The sequence below is a fragment of the Zonotrichia albicollis genome, chromosome 16 (genome assembly GCF_047830755.1).
Source record: "Zonotrichia albicollis isolate bZonAlb1 chromosome 16, bZonAlb1.hap1, whole genome shotgun sequence".
Taxonomy (NCBI): Eukaryota; Metazoa; Chordata; class Aves; order Passeriformes; family Passerellidae; genus Zonotrichia; species Zonotrichia albicollis.
This window is the reverse complement of record NC_133834.1, coordinates 12072586-12093979: the sequence shown is the minus strand read 5'-3', so window position 1 is coordinate 12093979 and position 21394 is coordinate 12072586. Positions and strand designations below refer to the sequence as shown.

Genomic DNA, 21394 nt, shown 5'->3' with positions numbered 1-21394 from the left:
GCTTGTGACTGACTGAGACAGTACAAGACACCTGGACTGTGATTGGCCATTAATTAGAAACGACCACATGAGCCCAATCACAGATGCACCTGTTGCATTCCACAGCAGCAGATAATCATTGTTTACATTTTGTTCCTGAGGCCTCTCAGATTCTCAGGAGCAAAAATCCTAAGGAAAGGATTTTTCATAAAATGTGTCTGTGACAGGTGAGAGCTCAGCACTTTGGAGAGGGGACAGCACAGCCTTCAGGACAGGACTTGGCTTTTCTGTCTGCTTCTTTCAGACCTGTTCCAGTGACTGCTTTGCTCAGTTTGGTGCTTCGGATAGCAAAATGTTTTTGTAAAGAATATGAAACAATTACACCTTTTGTAATTTCATTATACCTTCTGTAATGTGAGAAATAGAGTGAAGTTAGTGCTAATGCTGAAATCACTTTGTCAAGTGGGTATAACATCAGGGTGAAGCTGTGACCCAGCTGAAATAAAAGGAAATTTTACCATTAAAAACAGGATGGGTCAGGGCTTGCCCTGCAGGGTTTCACTCTCGGTGTCTCTGAAACCAAGCATGAGACACTCAGCTACACCAGAAATTTAAAAACATAATCGTGGAAGGGAGTGTGTTGAAGTGACCTTAAGGATCATCTAGTTCCAAATTACCAAATGCAGGCATGATTACGTTATTACATTTCTTTATTTCTTTGTGCATAGCAGCAAATCCCACATCTGTGTGCTTTTTGCATTAGAACAGAACAAGGAACAGGGCACATTCTCTTCAGGAAAGGATTCCTAAGGGGTTAAATGGATGTGGCATGAGCTGCATGCTTTCCAGTATGAGATGCTGGAAATATTTTTATCTTTAGAGCTAATTTGAAGAATTAATCTCAGCTTTTAATATCCTGAAAGCAATGAGACCTTACTATTGATCTTATTCATGAGAAAAGGATAGCAGAAGAGAAGTCACTGATACTTCTGGTAATGTTTATCGCCATTGTGAAATAGCACAATAATAGAATTTTTTTCTGTGTACATCTTTGTGTGAATTTAAGCCCAAACAGACGGATCTGCGTATATAACTCCATTTTTTCTGTTGTTGTGCTTCTGGGAAGCACGTTGCAGAGCTGGGACTTTTCAGAATATAAATTTACCAAAACAAGTATGATTAATTAATCAGTCGATCTACTTAAGAGAACAGGAAAGCTACAAACCCATCACTTTGTCAGCTCTTTGTTAGTGTATATCTGGGAAACAGCATTTTCAGAAAGTCCCAAACTCAGATTTAAATTATTCCCTTTGCTCACTTTTTAATGGAAAGGTAACTTTCCAGAATCTGGATCCTTTTAAAATGGAAAATGTGCAATATTATCTGAGGGAAGTATGAAGGTGATTTACTATGCATGATTTTTTCAGTTTGTACACATTGGGCATGGTTATATTTTTGCTCAGGACGTATATATATATATTTTCTGCTGAACTTTTCTCGATTGCTTTTTTTATCGGGTTTACAAATCAAATCAAACAGGTATATTGCAGAGCTCTGATATTATTTTCTGTGCTTATAGCACAATGTATTGAATTATGCTTGCTCATGTACTGCTGCTGCTATTCTCTCCAGATTGAGAGAGAATGACTGTGGGGGCTGTAAATTCACTTGGCTCCCAGCACCACCGGTTAAATCAAGAGCCCTGTTCAGGCTGGAGAAGAGACAGAGCAAGTGTTCATTACACAAATCAATTTGGTCAAAAGTACAGCACAGTGGGTACCCAACCATTGCTCACATAATATTGTCACCTTAATCAAATAATGCCTAGAAGACATTCACAAGCTCTTTTTCTCTGAGAAATAACTTGATTGGTGCAGCAGAAAAAAAACTAGGTGCTGTTTTGAGCATTCATTAGAAAATTCAGTGGGTGCTTTCTTTTTTACTAAATTTAAAATTCTGAAGAGCTTTACCCTATGCTGGCATGTATACATGAGATACTCAGCACCTAATTTACCATTGATCATATTAAAAAAAATAATCTGTTCCTTTTTTTTTTTTTTGTTTTTCCTGTTGCTTTTCTCCCTGTAAATGTTTTACAGGTTATTCCTGCTAGAATTAGGCTGTTCTTCCTCTAGACTTGGTATGGGTTTAAAAGATATGCAACAGATTTGTGTTTGTTTGCAGATTATAGGAGAATGATCAGGACTTGGTAAAGATTCCTCATGTTCCAGTAATACTTATTTTCACTTTGTCCAGAAAGACATAAAAAGTTTAGATCTATTCCAGGCATCCCTAGAGTCTGTGTTCCATTCAGTCTTTAAATACTGATATTGGGAACAGTGTTCTTGTAGTGGTGTGCAAACACTTTTCTGCATTTAATTGTGTTGGAAACAGGCTTTGAGGGTGAAAGATTTTGTGCACACCATCGTGGTTTTGTAGGAAATGAAAGATGTTAGGCAGTGAAAAAGAATGGAGGGAAAGTGGAACACTTAAAATTCCGGTGTGGGGAGCATTGCAGGGCTGGCTGTCTGCAGTGATGGATGGAAAGGGACACAGAAAATTGCTATTAGCCAGGAAGGAGAATGGAATGGGGTTTTTCTGCCCAGGCAATGTGCACAAGGCCCTCTCTGGTTTCAGGTTCACGGACCATTGTTTTATTGTGTGTGGGGCCTTTGCCACAAGGGCTGGGGGTGGGAATGAGACTCCAGTGTCCAGTCAGGAGCAGCTGGGAAATGGGGTTGTGTTAGAGGCTCCATGAAGGTTTTAGAATGTATTTTTGAGTGAAAATTGCTGCAAATTTTAATTAAAATGACTTTAAAGGAAGAGGTGTGTGTGTGGGGGGGGAAGTTAATATTATTTTCCAAACAAAAAACAGTCAAATTTATTTTCTCCAAACAAATATTTGCTTTAGTGCTTTTCTTCACTTGTATAATTTTTGTTTACTAAAATTCTCAGGAAACAAGCTTGGAAGGGAAACCAGAAAAACTACTTTAATAATTTTACTTCTTTAAAACTAGTTTAACAATTTTACTGTCAAGTCTTTAAGAACTTGACTAAAGTCTTTTAAATAAAGAAGTTTCCTTAACTGGAACTGAGTTAAGGAAACAAAAAGAAAAGTATTTTGCTAAAGGTAAAGAATTTCTTTAGAAAAAAATAGACATTAATTCTCCTCATGATGAATTTGGTTTAAAAGGATACTAAATGTTTGTACTGAAATTATCTTACATGTAAAAAAGAAATCTTTTTTGGAAATGCTCTCTTTGATATGCCCTCTTTCTTACCTGTAAGAATGTTTCAATTCTAATTTATTTTAACACTTAAGCCTTCAGTAGCTCACAGAAGTAAAGGGAGCTCATCTCAATTTGTTTTGCTGTGAGTGAGAATTTGATCTTCTATTTCTGCATTCTGTTTTTATAACTTTCATTATAAGTCTTAAGACTATCATATATTAAGGATCTTTAATATTTTATAATTTGAAATGTGTGGTGGAGTAGGGGCCAGAAAGCAGCCTGATTGCGTCCAGGACTGCAGGGATGGAGGAAGGACAATACCACATCCTCACATCCATTAATGTTTAAAGGACTATCAAACACCACTCTTCAGGTCCTCCAGCAGTGAAGGTTTTCTCCTGAAATGTATTCTGTATGTGTGAGGTAAATTACATTCTGGTTCCATGAATCCACAGAGCTCTGAAAGTTTCCTGGCTGGGATTTTTCAAAATCCAGCCTGTCCTCTGCCCCTGGTGTGTTTTACCTCCTTGTGTTAATTTTTTCATCATTTTCACATTGCAGTTTCAATTCATGGTTATCCTTGTCCAGATCTCCGGGCACAGCTGTGGATTTCTGGATGATAATGTGCTTTGTGAAGAGCCTGTTACATTGCTAAGCCTTTTCATATGTTCTAAATGCTTTAGCCCTGTTAATTCTGCCCCAGGGATCTTGAGAGTCGTGGACAGTTATGAATTGTTGGTGACAGGGACTTGCTAAAGTTTCTGGTTTTCAGCTCTCGCTGCCCAGACTGAGACATTCTATGCTGAGAGTGCAAATTTGAGACTTCTTAAAATAAAAATGATTTTTTAAAAGTGGTAAAATCAACCAAAAGCCTGGAAAATACCAGTACCTGGATTTATCCTCTTCACCCATCATTTGTAGCTCCATTTTAACACCCCCTCAGAAACCTCACTGGATTTTGTGGACCATAAGCTGTTCAGCTGCTAAGTAGGGCAGTTGCTCCCAGTGTTTTGGGATGTTTGTGGTGCACAGCTCAGCCCTTCTACTCCTCATTTCTATGAATAAAATGAACAGAGATTACTCTTTTCCATTTGCATTTATACAGGACACTGATTATATAATTTCTTCCTTGGGCACCCTCTGTTCCTGAAGCTTAACAGCACCTTTAGAATTCTGCAGTTCTCTTCAGATTAATCTAATTGACCTCAAATTCTTCAGGAGTGTTTTATTTCAAGAGCTTCCAGTCTGTCATCCCCCACCTGCTCTCACATACCAAATTTCTTTTCTATTTCTCTCCTTTTATGCCTGAAGGTAGAAAATAATCCCTGTGGTGTCTCTGGGTGAAACAGCTGCCTCAAAATCTAAACTTTGAATTTTTGGGTTGATTTTAGCTAACAATAGATTAGCATGGAACATTTTTGTCTCTTGACAGCTATATACCATATTTTCTATCTAAATCACTAAATATTCATAAAGATAAATTATTTACTTTGTGGGGCTGTGAGTTCAGGGAGTAGCACATGAAGAGATGTGGTGGCACTGACTCAGTTTTAGGTTTACACTTGATCTGATCCCATTATTTGTTTGGATCACTTGTAAATCTTCCTTCAGTGCACACAAAAGTTTGTGTTTGTGTGTGTCTCATCATATCCTCTCAAATACCAGAGATGTTCCTGATGGACTGATGCTGCTGCAGAAATGAGCACCTGTCCTTAGCACAGAAGTATAGGCAATATAGATGTTAGCACTTTTAATTTGAGAATATTTGTATTATTTAGGGAGGATATTGTTGAATTTCACTTGCTAGAATTCAATTTCTGTGCAGTTATTGCTAATGTAAATGATGTGTTCTGTTTGAGTTCTTTTGCTTCCTCTTCAACAGGCTTGTTGGTACTAAAACTGTGTGGTAAGGTTTATTTTATTTAACCATTTTTATGTTTTTTAAACTGTTGTCTCCTGAAAGAAATTTCATACAAGTAGGAAATGGGCAATTTCTCCTTTTTGTTCTTTAAATGAGAAAACTCAGAAAGACAAACTGAATGTGATATTAGCACACAGATGAATAATTAGAAAAACAAGGGGTCAGAAGGAAAAAGGAAAGAGCAAAGAGAGTGATGGCTGTCAGATCATCCTTGTAGTTTTTCATTCAACCATTTTCTTTCCCCTTCTATTCTTCCCAACCCTTCTGCCCATGCACAGGAGTGACTGTGCTGTTTTAAAATACCCATACAGAGCCTTGGCTAATGACTGTGTGCTGTACAAGCAGTAATTAATTAGGCACTGTAGGATGTAATTAAATAACAGAGATGAGTAATTTCTATAACATACTGATAGACCAGCACTGGTTAATTTTACTTTTTGGATGAGGGGAATTTTATGTTTTTTTCCTCATCTTACTGTAGATTTGTGATTTGTTTGTTAAATCATAATACATGGCAATGTCCTTCTGTTTTAAACCAGAATTTTAAACCCGGGGAACGCTGTCCCTGTCAGAAGCACCATGACATTACCTCATTTTGGTGAGGAAGAAAATCTGCACAACTTGGTTTCTGGGTCTCACACTTGTGTCAGGCAACCTTCACCACTGATTAAACTTCTGTTCCCTCTCACAACTCAAGGCCTTTTCCACAATGGGCACCATTTATCTGGCCAGAATGACCCTCCAGTGCCCATCAGTACTGCTCATGAGATGGCAAAGAGGAGGAGCTGTGGTACCTGCCTGCTGTGGAGAATCCCAGTGGCTTCTGAATAAAAGCTCTAATCTCATTTCAAAGGGTCTGGCTTGCTCTGCCAGCAGGCAGCATTTGGACTGCAGATTCTGTTCCTTACCTTGGCAAACACAGAAACGGTTAAAGAAATTTCTACAAACTTATAGGGAGATATATTCATTCATTATTTAAGAGCAGCTAAGCAAATCTACAAATAATAATTTACTCATTGTCCAGTTTATTCCAAATACATATTATCACTGGAAATGTATGCTGTTGGGACAGAAATTGATTTGATTTTCATGTATTTAAACTTCTGGTATTCCTCACTACTTTGGAGCAGATTTAACTGATTTTAGTTTGGTTGGTCAGTTTTTTGGTGGTTTTTTTTTTTTTTTTTTTTTTAATTTAAGCTCACCCCCTTGTATTAACTATGTCAGAAATACTTACAATATACTTTATTTTGCTTTACCCTTTCAGCAGACAGATGATGCAGCACAGACCGATGGCCAGCAACAGACACAATCTTCTGAAAACACAGAAAACAAATCACAGCCCAAACGGCTCCACGTCTCAAATATACCCTTCAGATTCCGGGATCCAGATCTTAGACAAATGTTTGGTGTAAGTGCTCATATTTATTTCTGGGTTTTGTTTTTGTTTTTTACGTTTGCATTGCAATAGGTATTTTGTATTACAGGCAGCTGTGAGGGCTGTATCTCTGATTGAGGCATTTTCAGGAAAGATTCCCCTTTAATCTGTGTGTAATCAAACATCTGATTTGCCAGTGACAACTGGGAAATGACACTGATTGTGCTGGATGTGATGCACTTGGGTGCTTTGTACTACATGCACAAAAAGCTGTTTGTGGTGGTTTAAGTGCATACATATTGCTGCTGTACACATCTGGATTTATCTGCCTGCCTTTATTGATTTTGGAGAGTGTGATGTTAAACACTCAGTGCCTGACCTCCTGAGTAAGGCAGGCACAGGCTGAATTTCAGCACAAAGTTCAGACACAGGAATCCTCACCCATCTCCACATGTTTTGTAGGTCTGCAAAAAGCCTTTGAAGGTTTTTGTTAGTGTTTTTCTGTTAATCTCTCAGTTTGTGCTTTCCCCCAGGCCACAGCTTCCTTCAGGCACATCCCCTGTGTTTAACACAGGCTCTGGACACCCCAGCAGCAATAGGATTATAAACACGAGAGCTTAGACTGGCTTTCTACTCCCTGATCCAAGAACCCTCTGGTTTAGTTTGAAATGCCACTAAACCTCATCTAGAAATGTACTCGATCATCTCTTGGAACCCAAGTCAGGACTGAAGTATTTCTGTTACTCTCACTGTCTTTATTCTGCCTCACTAAACCCAATTCTCTCCTGCATTACAGCTGGTTATTCGGTGCAGCACCAAGTGCCTCGTGGCTCTGCACTTCTTTCCCTCTTTCATGTTCAGATTTTTAAGTTGTTCTAAAATGTGTTTGTATGTGAGTCAGAGGATGGTGTTTCTCAGTATTTATTCCTCTGAAGGAAACAGTCCCTGGAAAAAGAATCCTGTTGTAATACTGGGAAATGAGTGACTGTTCTGCCAGATCTGCCTTGGTACAAGTTGCCTCCCCTGAACACAGCTTCCAGCTCATCAGCAGAATAGCAGAAGGCATAATAATTAACCCTCCAGAGAAAAATATGCTAATTTATTTAAACTAAACAAACCACTTAAAATAGGTTTTATATGAAAAAACATTAAATGAAAGGATTTTTTTGGTAGGTATTGTAGTGATTTATAAATGAATAAACACATTTCTTTTTAATGTTTCTAAGTCTTAGGTCTCAAAAGACTGACAGTGGAGAATGGCTGGAGTTTCCAGCTGATTTCCAGAATGACTTGGTAACAGGAAATTTTAACTTCTGAAATGACAGAGAAATAAGATTTTTGTATGTGTGAGTTGAAATATTTCATATGAAATATGGCAGGTCTGCATTATGTCCATGTTAAGCACACAGTAGATGATCTTTTTACATGGACACGAATATTAGAGGAGAATTGTTTAAATATGAAGTCTGTGTCTGAATCAAGGCTGAAGTGGAAGTTAAAGCATTGATTAAATGGATGCAGAACATGAAATAAGCCAAAGTATACCAAGTGATGGTTGACTTTTCATGGTCAAGTTGTATTCCTTTAATAAGCTATTAAAGGAATACTGTCCTTCCTGGCCTGGAATTGTTTATTAGATCTGAAAAGACTGGAGTGCTCATGTCTGCAGTTCCTGGGACTCTTGCTGGATTATTCTCCATTTACCTCTCTCTAACTTCTGCCTTTCTGTTTAAGATATTGGATCAGTTACCAATGCCAGCACTGATGTTAATGACTTCTGAAATAACAGAAATGACCCCTTGATGCATTACATTGCCACCTCACAAGATGTGTCCTAACAGAAAGTGTTCTAACATTTATTCCCTTCCTAAGGCAGATCCAACAGGGCTTGTCCTCTGGCACAAGCAGCTGGGTTCAGATTTTGTGTGTGCAAACAATGTCTAGGGAATTGAGTGCTGTGGAAGGTCAATAGGAATAAAAGTCACTTCTAACATTATACTAAGAATACAATTTTGAGCAGAGAAAAAAATCCCCCCAAAGTGAGTATCCATTCTGGTTTGCCAAATTATGCTCCAGTAAGACAAAACAACTTAGGGAATAATGGTTACCCGTTTCAGCAAGGGTGGAAAGAAATCCTCAGTCCGTGAAGCCAGCAACAAAATTCCCATCTGACTTAATCTTATTCCTGTAATGCTGAAGTGACACAACTCCTTCACCTCTTCTGGAAAATGCTGAAATTTGGGACTTTTATTTCACTGTGCTCTTGGTTTAATGCTCTTTCCTCTCTGTCAGGGGCTTCACTGAGCTTGAAGTTCCACTGTGGAGTGATTGTAACAAGCAGAATGATGCACACAATTTAGAAATAATATTGATCTGACTCCTTTTAGTGCTGTCTTTCTTTTTGTGTTTAAAATATTTGGTTTTATATAATTTAACATTTGTAAAACTTTGCAGCATTTCCTGAAACAACTTTTATATTGTATATGATAGAAGAGTTGAAGTTATCTAATTTTCATGTGACTTTTTCTGTTTCTTTGCAGCAATTTGGTAAAATCTTAGATGTTGAAATTATTTTTAATGAGCGAGGCTCAAAGGTAAGCAGTTTAATTCACCTGTGGAGTTTTTGTTTTGTTTAAATTATATGAGTAAAAGGAAACAACTGCACTGCTGTGACAAAATAATGTCTGAAATTTTATGTTAGTGAAAACATCTGAGCTGTCAGTCAGTTTTCTAAGCAGTAAAAAAACACTGGACTCATATCTTTCAAAGGGGGTAATTTTAACTACTCCAAACTGTCATCTGTTATATGGGAATGTTGATTTTTGCTGTCCTTATTCTTCAAGGGTAATTATTTAGTTTATTTTATGAGTCCATAGTTATTAAAGATATTTGTATGCCCGTTTGTATTAGTACAGGTATTTTTTTTTCCTTTATTGAAATGAAAGATAACAATTATATCTAATAACTATGCTCTTTAATAATTAGCTAAGAAAATATGTGATTGTTCCAGATTAAGTGCAGATGTTTTCCTCTTTAGTTAAAGCCTTAGTACACCAACCCTTTGAAAACAATCTATTTTAGCCTTCATTTTATTAAAAGAGTTCTTACTGTATTGTAAACATTTAATAATTTTTTTCCAAAATTACTTTGCCTTAAATGCATACTTCAATTTATTCAGTATTTAAGAAATAAAGCAAGATAGAATGGCCAGCACTGCATCAGCTGGTGCAAAACTGTAACCCAGTATGTTCACCTGTGATATCAGCTACATTATAGGGGTTTATGTCTGTCATATGCATATCTTTTTTTCATTTTCTTGCCATGTCAGACACACTAAAAAGTTTATTCACGAATGTTTCAATCTTCCTGTAGCTCATATATAATTTATTATTAGTGATGGAATGTTATCCCTGTTCTATACATAGTGTACCCTGTCATATTTAAAGAATCATATACATCTATCTATCTTAAATCAGATGTATTTTAATTCTGTTAATATTTATTTTCTGAAATTAGAGCCTTCACTTTTTATTTTAAACCTAAATGGAACAGCTGAAATCTCCTGGTTTATTACTCAGACATTAATTAATCCCCTTGCCTGCCAGCCCAAACTCAGTTGGAACATTCATCACTTTTTCAGTAAACAACTAAAATGGATGGAATTTGGGTGGCTTAGAATCCCCTACTCTGGCCAAAATTGATTATTTTTAAATTATGGTTGTTCAACAATGTTTGCAAAAGACATGGATTGCCCAGACCTGCTGCTGCATTATCCCATTACTTTCCAGAGCCATCTCCCACTTTTGCTGCTTGTGCTGACAGGGTGGAGCTGGGCACACCTGGGACGAGTTTAAACTTTTGTTTGGCCACTAAACCTTGCCCAGGTGGGCATTTCAACCACCACACCTGCACAAGTGAAAGGTTTTGTTAGAGTTTTGGGGGATGGCATAAGGAGATGTTTCCAAATTGAGCTTTTTTTTTGACATTGGCTTTGCAGCATGAAAATATGTCAACGCCTTGTGCTAAAGGCAAGATCCTGGGAAGGATTTCAGAGGGAAAAGGTTTTCCTGGCTGAGTTTGTAATATCCCTGCCTCAGAGGGATATCTCTTGCTCAGAGATACTTCAGCTGCAGCTACAGAATATTTCCATATTTTCGTTTGCAGAAGTACCTTTAGATTCTCTCAATTAAATGGAAAGTTAAGGGAAAAAAAAAAAAAGGAATATTAGGAATGAGAGGGACATCTTTTTTCTGTTCTTTCTTTTTCTTTTTTTTTTTATTTTTTATTTTTTTTAATCTGATCATTTCGTGTCCATTCTGTAGGAATTAAGATGCACCAGATTAAAGTCCCATTCCTGGCAGTGCTTATCTATGTTTTCATAAAATCCCACTGAAACTGAAAGGACTACTAAGTGGTTTCAGACTGAGTACAGGTAACAAAGTTTGCAGGATCAGAATTCAAATTTGTTTCTAGCTGCAGTTTGGCATAAGAATTGCTAGAATTGTTTTTGTTTCTGTTTCTTTTTCTTTCTTTTTATTCTAATAGTTAATGTTTTAAACAATTGTTGCAAAAACAACAGAAGGAATCTCATTCTCATGCCATACTAGTTAAGAAAAATGGAATCGCATATTCAAAAAACATAACATTACAGCACCACTGTAAAGTATAAAATCATTTTGCAGAAGGGAGTCCTTCTATAAAAGAAAACCCTAAATCAATGAAAGAGTCATACTACAATTTTCTGCTTGTTTGAATGTGTAATCATAATGAAGAAAGTTTTGCTAAAATATACAGCAGCACTGATGACTTTTGGAATTTTGACCATTTTCTATCATTTATAAGTCAATGCTCTAGACAGCTCTATATATACATTCAGAAATCTGTTTATGTGTGTATTTATTAATGTGTATCTAGTGTATATTACATTAACACCTCTTTCTTCAAATAAGGAGAACTCCAAAGTGCCTCCCAAATTAAATCAGAACCTCCTCACATTCTAACTTGGTTATTATTAAATTACTTGACAGATTTTAAAAATAAAAGGCCTATATTTGCATTACCAGTTAATAGAACACAGCTGTTAACTCAGCTGCAAATCAAATTGATGCTGAAGTGTTTGTGTAGGTATTTGAATGTGTGATGGGTGAATCTGGGTTTTGTTCTTGAGTTTCTCTGTCAGCCAGGTAAAGTTAAAGATTTGCATAAATAGCAAGAACTTAAGTTAAGTAGTGTTGATTATGAGAATAAGTACAACATAAGAAATTAAAAAATGACAATGAGTATTATTTTCAGAATCTTTGAAATTCCTGTCTTATCTTGGCTTGTGGCTCCACTTTTTATGTTTTTCTAATTTTTTAGTATAATTAGGTTTTTATCTTTCTCTTTAGCTGTTTGAACAGAAGTTAACTGGTAGCACTGTGAGCTGAGGAGAGTGACAGAAAATTTTGACTAAACTCCCACCAAATGTTTGCAATTCCAGGAGGGGACAATTCCTCAGGCAAGATAATAGGAAAAAAAACCAACAGAATTGGGGAAATTTCTGCTATTGAATGGAGTTACTCTGCTTAGATCATGGATCCAGTGATGTTTTCTGCTGTGAAATTTTCTTAATGGTATCCTAAATTAGGAGGGATTTTTTACAGAGTTTTAACAAGATGGGACAATAATTTATAGAAGAAATAGAAGTTTAGGTATAAGAGCCTGTGCAAGGATCTAAACCATGGAGATGAGTGCTGAGGAGGGGGATTTGCTTTCCCTCACCATTCCTGGTGCTTTGGGAAACAGAGAGCTCCATCCTCAGTGCCTTGTGGCAAGTGAGGTCGTGGCCTTGTGCTAAAATTGTGGGGAGTGGTGTGGAGAAAATGTGTGGAATCAGGAGTTGAGAATGGATTCAGCTGCTGACAGAGCACTCGGGAGCTCAGGCTTCAGGCTGGGTTCAAACGGGGAGAAAGAATAGCTGTGCTTAAGCTGCTTTAGAGAGACACTGCTGTACATAAATGGCCCTTTTTGCCTTATAAATGGGAATAAATAACTCAGTTCTTTGAGCAGGTGGAATAACCCAAATAACCCAGGGAATTATCCTGAGAGTTGCCTCACTTTTTGTTGATTGACTAATTAGTTCTGCAGTCCATACCCATTCATTTCTCACTGCTAGGCATCAGTTTTGCCTTAGTTTGATATTTGATTTCCCCTTTGTGTAAATGAATGTAGAAATGTCTTCCCTTTATTTTTATTATCATTTTTCCTTTTTTTTTTATTTTTTTAAACCAGTCACTTTGTGTAGTAGGTAGCCCTGCAGAGAGTGTTCCTAGTGGGTGAACACTGGCAAAACTCAGCAAAGGCAGATGAGTGGCTGATTGCTCAGGAGCAGAACAGAGTTCAGGCTAAAACAGAAATAAAAAATTTTTAAAAAATAGCGCATAAAAAAAAATAGTATAGGGTTTAGGAGCACTTAAACTGTGTAAGCACTGCTTGTGTGCAAAGCACCACGTGTGACTTGTAAATGGTTCTGGGTGAGAAAGCTCAGGGATGGAGAGGAGCGTTGGTTTGGATAATTTTGGGAGGCATGCAAAGGCATTGTAGTGCTAATGCAAGAATTACTTCAAAGGGTTGGTGTATGTTTCTAAAATGTTTTTCACTGTCAAATTTCTCAAAAATATTTGCCATTTTAAACAGTGTTTTATTTAACTCAGGGCATAAGAGGCATTTTAGTAGGATTTAAAGTGTTTATTTTAGCCTAGTACTATAAAGGAGGGGATTTGTTATAAGCAGAATTTCAGATTTGTCCCACTAATATGGGATTCTGGAGTTTTACCAGTTGCATGTTCTATATGTGGAAAATAATATGCAGAACAAGTAAATGAAGCAGTTAAACTTATGCAAAATGTTTGCATTTTTCTTCTTTTATCAGAGTTTCTTTTTATATTCACATCATGTGATTTTCTTTGATCTGTTAATACAAGAAAGTTTATACTTTGTTCTGAAAGTACTTTTGTTGGTGGTTTTTCTTTTTTTTCTTTCCTTTATTCCTTTTATAAAAAAATAAGTAAAGGCTGTATAGTTTGACAAAAGTTTAAGTTACCCTAGTGTTGCATGGGAACAGTGTTTCTTATGATCACAACAGCATGACTGAGTAGGCAATGTTTAGAGATATTGACATTCAGTGTTGAATTTTGTGCACATGTTTTTTATTTCGTTGAGATATCTGCATGTCATTAAAATGTGGTTCATTTTCTTTTCTCATTAGTTCATTTTTTTCTATGTGAAAACACTGTAATTTATTTTATTTTCATTTTCTTCTTGTTAGATTTATTTTCCTCTGTAGTGACATGTAGAAAGGTATTTTTGGTATCATTCTTTGACTTTCTGAGAGGGTATTATCTAACTGATGACAGGGAAAAAAAATTTGTTCACATTTGTTGCTTATTTATTGCACATCTCAATACAACTATAATTTTTCTAATTTGCATGTTACAGAAATGAAGCGAGGACAAGAAAAATATTAAATTAAAGAGAGAGAACATAAGCAAACAAGTGGTCATTGACTGAAATAATAATGTGCATGTTGTTTTCCCCCCTTCTCCCTCCTGCATGCAGGGATTTGGTTTCGTAACTTTCGAAAATAGTGCTGATGCGGACAGGGCGAGGGAGAAATTACACGGCACCGTGGTAGAGGGCCGTAAAATCGAGGTGCATGTTCAAAATATTTTCCTTTTCATCTTTTTTATAAATGTCTGCTTCACTCTCATTTGTTGTTTCAGATGCATCATTGGTGTCTTCTGTGTGCTCCCCTTTCCCCCTTCCCATTGTTTATATATATATTTATATATAAAGAGAGAGAATCTGGCCTTACTTGGGTTTTTTATTATGATTTCTTTTGTAATTATTATTATTATTATTATCATTGTTGCTGAAAGGTGGATGACAGATTTGAAAACAAAATAAAAAGAAAGCTTTAATATTTTGAAGTTATTATTTTGGATGTTTTGTAAATCAATGGGTGCAGTAGATTCCAAAAAAACAGCCAACAAAAAACAAAAAAAAAATAGAAAAATTGAGAACAGCAACAACAAAAAAAAAGTGTGACAGACAAAACAAAAAACAAACAAAAGGTTGGTTTTTTTCTTTTTTTTTGTTTTCCTTTTTTTTCCTTTTTTTTGTGTTTTTTTCTTTTTGTTGCTGCAGGGTTGATGTGGGATCCACAGTGGCTTTCAAAAAATTCAGATTGGGAAAGAAGCATCCAAAAGATGCGCAAGAAGCAAAGCCAGACTAGAGACTGAGAAATATTCCCATCTAATTTTCAGGAAGCTGGGTGGCCTGATCCATCCCCATCTCCAAAAACCTCCAGCCTCGTTTGCCGCGCCACTGGATCCCCTTCAACACTGCCTCAGTCGTATTTGTTAGAACTTTAAAAAAAAAAAAAAAAAAAGAAAAAAAAAAAAAGAAAGAATTACCAATTGAAAATGCTGTCGTCTTTTGAGTAAGATGTTGCATATTTTGCCTTTTCATTTTCCCCCTCGACGGTAGCGCTTAGGGCCCTCACCAAACTCTCAGTAACCATGGTAACTGTATACATACCCATGCTGGCGATGGTGCTGAATGGTAAGTGGAGAAGTCCATCTGCCGTTTCACGTATTTAGCGCTGATATACCACGTGGATTTTTTTGACTTGTTGTATTAAGTTTTCTTGATGCTACATTTTTTTCTATATATTGGTACGCCTGTAATTGAGTGTACGTTTTAAGCAAGCCTGGGAGGCACTGATTGGATTGAGGATATGACTTCGTGCACATCTTACTCAGATTGTTAACTCCATATTGTGTTAAATAATGCACCCTCTTTTTATCCTTTTGTTAGCTGTGATTTTAAAGCTTGAATGATTTTGTTAATTCTTGCAATGAAAAAGGCTCTTGTTCCAAGTGTTGAATGCTAGATGTTGCTTTTCCAATGGTACTTCTCTTCTAAAGGGTTATGTTGCACACTGCTAAAATTCGTTTGTCCCTTTTTTGACATTTTCTTTGTTTCCTTGTACCTTGTCTCTTTCCTTTCTACTCCACTGCATGTTCCTTCATATAATCTTTTTCTTTTTCTTCTGTTTTGAGTATTTATTGTATCAGTGTTATCATGGAATACAAGCATGCTCTTAAGTCTTAAATTATGCAGTACCTTTTAATTTGCTTTTAATGTCTTTTTATTAAAGTTTAAATGATATGATGTTGCTTTATTGAAATGATTTGTAAGTTAAAATGGTTATGAAAGTAAATGTAATTATAAATAGTATGATTTTGTTATGCACCTGTTGCCTTCTATAAATTAAATTGCATTTTATTTTCACATGACTAATAGCAGTAATAATGCATGCCTTTAATAGTGACACGGGCCCTGCCTGTAACCCTTTCTAATCCCCTGTTCTATGTGCTTAGGTAAATAATGCCACAGCACGTGTAATGACAAATAAAAAGACCGTCAACCCTTACACGAACGGTAAGTGCACGGGGCCCTGCTTGGGGTGACTGTCCCTGCATGCCACCCCCAGTCCTGCTCAATGGGGCACTCACTGCTCCTTGGGGGTCCCCCTCTGCTCCTCCTGCCTTCCTGGGGCTCAGAGTCCTGGGATGTGATGGGCTTGGGCAGGAATGGCACCTCTGCAGAGCTCGGCTGATTCCCAGCCTGGTGGGCAGAGCACAAATCCCTCTGGCTGTATGTAATCCCAGTGTTGGACCCTGAATTCCCCTGACTGGAATCCCAGTGTTGGACCCCGAATCCCTCTGACTAAAATCCCAGTGTTTGACCCCAAATTCCCCTGACTGAAATCCCTGTATTGGACCCTGAATCCCTCTGCCTGGAATCCTGGTGTTGGACCCCACATTCCCCTGACTGAAATCGCAGTGTTGGACCCCAAATCTCTTTGGCTGGAATCCCAGTATCAGATGCCAAATTCCCCTGAATGGAATCCCGGTGTTGGACCCTGAATCCCCTGGCTGTAATCCCAGTGTTGGACCCCAAATCCCTCTGGCTGGAATCCCAGTGTTGGACCCTAAATCCTCCTGGCTGGAATCTCAGTGTTGGTCTCCAGTGGCTTTTGTGGAGGACATGGACCTGGTGGGAGAGTGATGTTCTCTGATTTGTGCAGTGTTAATGTTGGGATGAGTGAACTGATGGGAGGATTCAGCTTGGTTTGGGGAGGGAGACCAGCAAGAATGCCTTTCCTCTAGAATCTTTTAGTACCAGGACACACATCTGGTCAGAGATCATTTTCCATATCTTCCTTCCACAATTTGTTAGGAGAAGGGAGACTGGTAGTGGGTGCTGCTTCCAGCTTTTCTTCTTTTCCCATGGAGAAATCAGAATTCCAAGCTATCTAAAAATAAAATTGATTCTAATACTGACTTAATGTACAACATTGCACCAACTTAATGATAAAAACAGAATCAACAGTTATTTGAAGCATTTGGAAACAATACCTTTTTAAATTTTTTCCTTTGCAATTGTTGGATCACACACTTGTGTGCCATTACTGGTTCAGAAAATTCAAATTCAACCAAGTTCCTAACTCAGTCATGTCAAACAATAGCACATGAACTGAAGTTTTTATTGCAATTCTGCTTTTAGTTCTGCTAGGCTCTGTAGTTGTTGTTATTTGGTTTACAATTTAATTCAGTTTCTCCCATCCAGTGGAAAGCAGATGAAATGTGCACATAAAGGTAGATTAGACTCTTTTCCATTTTGAAATATAATGGATCATATTTTCTGCACTTGAGGTGTCATTAGGGAGGTTTTACTAAAATCCAGGGCACACAGTGGCTTTATTTTTTATTAAAGCTCATCATTTTCTTGTAACACAGTAAAAATAAAACACAGGTATGGTTTTCATGTGATGTGATAATTGATGTAGTTAAAATGATCTGGAGAAGAAAGGCCTGAATTTCCTCATGCTTTCTTAGAAGCTGTTTTCTTCCTCATTTTGTATATAGATGTGAAGCTTGGCAAATTATGCAGATGGGAAAATCTCCTTGGTTTTTATTGGTTTTAAAGCATCCCAGTGAATCTAGAGAGAGACACGAGGCTTGACTGGATCACATAAAGAGATTTTGGTGTAATACAAAGCTAAATTAACCATGTGCATATGAGGCTATGAACTCTGCCTGCTATATTGCAATGATAAAAGTAGTTTTTCTGTAAATGGTGATGCATATTTTGTATTCATATTATCCTAAGGCTACGAAACTGTTCATGAGCAAATAACATGTTACATATCAGCACAGCCAGTGCTGAAGGAAGGGAATGCTGGTGATAAGAGATGGGAGATTTTTAGCCATGTGGTTTTAGAGGAAGTTTAAATCTATGTCCTACAGTGCACAGGACAGGTCACACATTCTCATTTATTAATGTCGAAGACCGGGATGAGCAAAATCTGCTGTTAAGTGTTTCCCACTTGAAGTGTTTTGTTTGTCATTTTCCATCCTGTTCCATCAGATCCAGATCTCACCAAAAGTATGAAATACCCTGTTCAGTGCATAAATAAGTAACATTTATTTATTGTGAACCAGACAACCAATGTGCACACCTTTTCCCAGATATCCTGTAAACCTCTGCTTGCAATTCATAGCTTTTGATTGTTTTCATCTTTTTTTACCATTTTTTAAAATGTGTGAAATCCCCTAAAGTAAACACACAAGGACAATCACGTCCCTCTTGCATAATCATCCCAAGCAACAAGGAATGAAGTGTAAGGGGCTTCATTTGGTTTCATCAGTGCTTGTACTATCAGTCATCCTGGCATGGTACAAGTCTAGTTCTTTATCATTTTGTCAGGAATTAACCACTGCTAGAGCTGATTATTTATTGAAGATGATTATTGTCTAAGGTAAAGGGCTCATCTTTTAAATAAACTATAAGGCCAGTTTTTTCCACCAGCACATTAAAATTTGCAGAATTTCATCTGATGCAGGTAGCCAGAAACATTTTGTTTGCACATGCCTTTCTGTTTCCTTCAGAACCACTTATTTTTTAATGCCTCTCTTTATCTTTCAAAGTGTGTGTTGTGACTGGCATGTTGTTGGCAGGTATTCAAAAGGTAGTTGGGGTGCATGTTGTATTCTATCAAAACGTCAGGAACTGATATTTATTTTAATTTAAAAACAAGATACACTCTGTTTTGTGCTTCATTCCTGAATGCAGCTGGTTGTTTGATAACAGGGCTCATGTTGTTAATAGGATTGCAGAAGTCAGTAGATTTCAAGGCACAAAAACTTGGTATTTTTAAAAAATATATACAGCTTTGTTCAAATAAGTGGTGTGCTTTTGTGTCCTAAATGGTCCTTGAAATAAGTATGCTTTCCAGTGACTTCTGACTCCCCAAATGAGCAGCTGCTGGGAGAGCTTTTTTAGTGGGTTTGTTATCAGTCAGGATGATTTTGATGGCTCACCTCGTGCTTTGGAGATACAACTGATTTCTCTTTGCAAGGAAATTCAATGTCAGGAGTGCTACATGTTAGCAAAAATATTTGAGGCATTTTTAGATGTTCCAACCTATCCTGTTCACAGCTGTACTTTCTTCTGATGCTCATATTTGCCATTCAGGATGCTCATCCAAGGGTTGTAGGACACAGAGAAATATGGGCAGGTACATTCAGAGACCTGCAGTAATAAAGGAGGAACAAGAAACAGAGTTCTGTAAAAGGATAAATATATTTTAAAGTTTATACTGGTGGTGCTTTGGATTTGAGCCTTCTGTTGCTCTAAATTTAGATTCAAAATCACAACTAGTGCCTATTAGCACAGTTAAATCCCCTCCCACTCCCTGTCCCCCTCCCTGGGTAGCAAACAGCAGGGAAGGAAATGGAGTCACAGGGTTCTTTCCTACCCAAGCCTTTCTCTGGCCATGGTGGCCTCTCCAGTCTATGAAGCAAAAATAATCCTTTTTGTGTTGCTGCACCCCATTTCTACCACAGCTTGTTCCCCCAGGATCATTTCCTTCCCTTCAGCACACTGGCCATGTGCCTCTCTGGATGACTGGGAAGCTGGGTCAGGCAGAGGGTTTTTTCTTTGCTTGGCTGATTTTTAAGTTTCAAGCTTTTCCAGTTTCAGCGCAAGGAGGAGATTAATATTGTGACAGTAAGAAAAATGCACAAAATTACACCCACAGCCGAGAATTTGCCTCCTCCAGCTGCTGCAGAAGGGTTACTTGGCAGCTGCTCTCTCAGATACATCAACTCCCATCACACTTGATTAACCCACACAGCTATGGGCCAGCACATTGTTGGCTGACAAGATAAAGTTAAGTTTAATTACTGTTATTTTCACCATGAATGAAGTATTTCCTCCAAAGACTTCAAAAAGTTAGATGAGACAGCCATCACTGGGAGAGTGGTAAGGAGCTGAAATATGAGACTGCCTTTCAGCTGTGAAGAACAATCTGTGTCTTCCAAGATGATTTTTTTTTCTTTCTCTCAGACAAATTGTGGCACTGTTAGTGTAACTTAGAAGCTGAGAGATGTCTGTCAGCTGCTTTGACAGCAAAAGCTGACAGATCTAAAGTTCTGTCCAATCCTTCATTTTGGATGGTTTTGATCAGTGGTCTTCTGAGGAAGCATTGCATTTGAAATATTGGATGTTCCCTAACATATGTAAAGTTAGATTTTTACCCAAAGTCTCAAAATTTGAATGATTTTCTATCACACAAAATTTGGCTAAGAGATATGTTATGCTCTGATGTTCCTAAATATGATCCTGTGTAATGTGAAATTCAATGATCAGGTAAAACTCCTGTGGTATTTTTAGGCGGAAAAGCCTTTTAGCCCTCCTTGGCTGGACATTTTCCAGCTTCCCTAACTGTCTTTTGACTACATGGAACAACTGCAGTCACTTCTACAGAAAGGTGTCGTGCAAAGCTGCTTACTCTGAACTTACTCATGAGTTACCTTTCAAAACCACCCCTCCCCTGTCTTACTGAACAGTTAATTACTGGCAAATAATTACTATGCATGAGATGGAGGTAGCTTGAAAGGTTGGCAATAGTTTGTTATTGAGATTTTTTTGCATTGTACTTTTTTAGTATTATGCCTTGATGTTTAATGATTTTCCACAGTCCTTTTGCATTACATGATGTGGCCAAGGCAGAAATAAACCTTCGGTGCATTTAAATTCTTCTAATTGTGGCTTTTGTGATTTTGGAAAGGGTCTGGATTGTGCTTTGATTCCAGTAGCAGTTATAAGTTCTATTTTAAGTACCGTAGCTCTGGAGTCTACAACATGCTTTTGCTCAGGGTTTTTTTTCTTTGTTCCCATTTACAAGAAGCGCTTCCCACTCCTCTGATTTGAGTGCGCTTTAGGAAAACCCCTAATTTTTCAGTTCCAGTGGTTCAAAATAATTGTTCACTGAAGGAAGAAGAGAGTGTGGCTGGGGGGATGTTCTGTGGAGTTTGCAGTTAGCTGGGAGTGGATCTACCTGTGGCTGAGCACACAGCAGTAATTGGCACTGCACCACAGCTGGGAACACTAACGAGTTTGCAGCACTTTATTTTGCTTTCTCTTGCCCCTCCTGTCCCTCCAGCTTGGTTATCTTTATTAAGATAACATCCCCATGCTTTGCACAGCCCTGGGTCTGCAGCCAGCCTGGGGATGCTGCAGCAGGTGTAAAGTGCAAGCAGTAATTTGGAGTTTGGCCAGACGCAGGTGGAGCAGATCTGTGAGTTCTGTGCTGGGGTTCTGTGCAGGGTTGGGAGGACAGTGATTATTGAAGAGCAGGGCAGTGGCTGATTTGTACCACTGGACCCCACAGAGCATCTCCTTCCTACAGACATTGCCATGCTGTGCCTTTGCTTTCCTTTTGCCAGGGTAGACTCAAAATGCTCCCATTATTTGGTTGCCCTGTAACCCTTGCTA

The 21394-nt window shown here is 37.7% G+C and overlaps 1 protein-coding gene across 50 annotated transcripts in view; it reads left to right on the top strand.

Moving 5' to 3' along the window:
• Positions 1–21394, top strand: part of RBFOX1 (RNA binding fox-1 homolog 1) — a 1150782-nt gene that overhangs the window by 1051053 nt on the left and 78335 nt on the right. For 49 of the 50 annotated variants that reach the window (XM_074553022.1, XM_074553010.1, XM_074553007.1 and 46 more), the window contains 4 exons: positions 6398–6541; positions 9049–9102; positions 14105–14197; positions 15931–15991. In XM_074553022.1, coding sequence (XP_074409123.1) covers positions 6398–6541; positions 9049–9102; positions 14105–14197; positions 15931–15991 — 352 coding nt within the window. The remainder of the gene's footprint in view (positions 1–6397; positions 6542–9048; positions 9103–14104; positions 14198–15930; positions 15992–21394) is intronic. The other variant, XM_074553000.1, reaches the window with a different exon arrangement.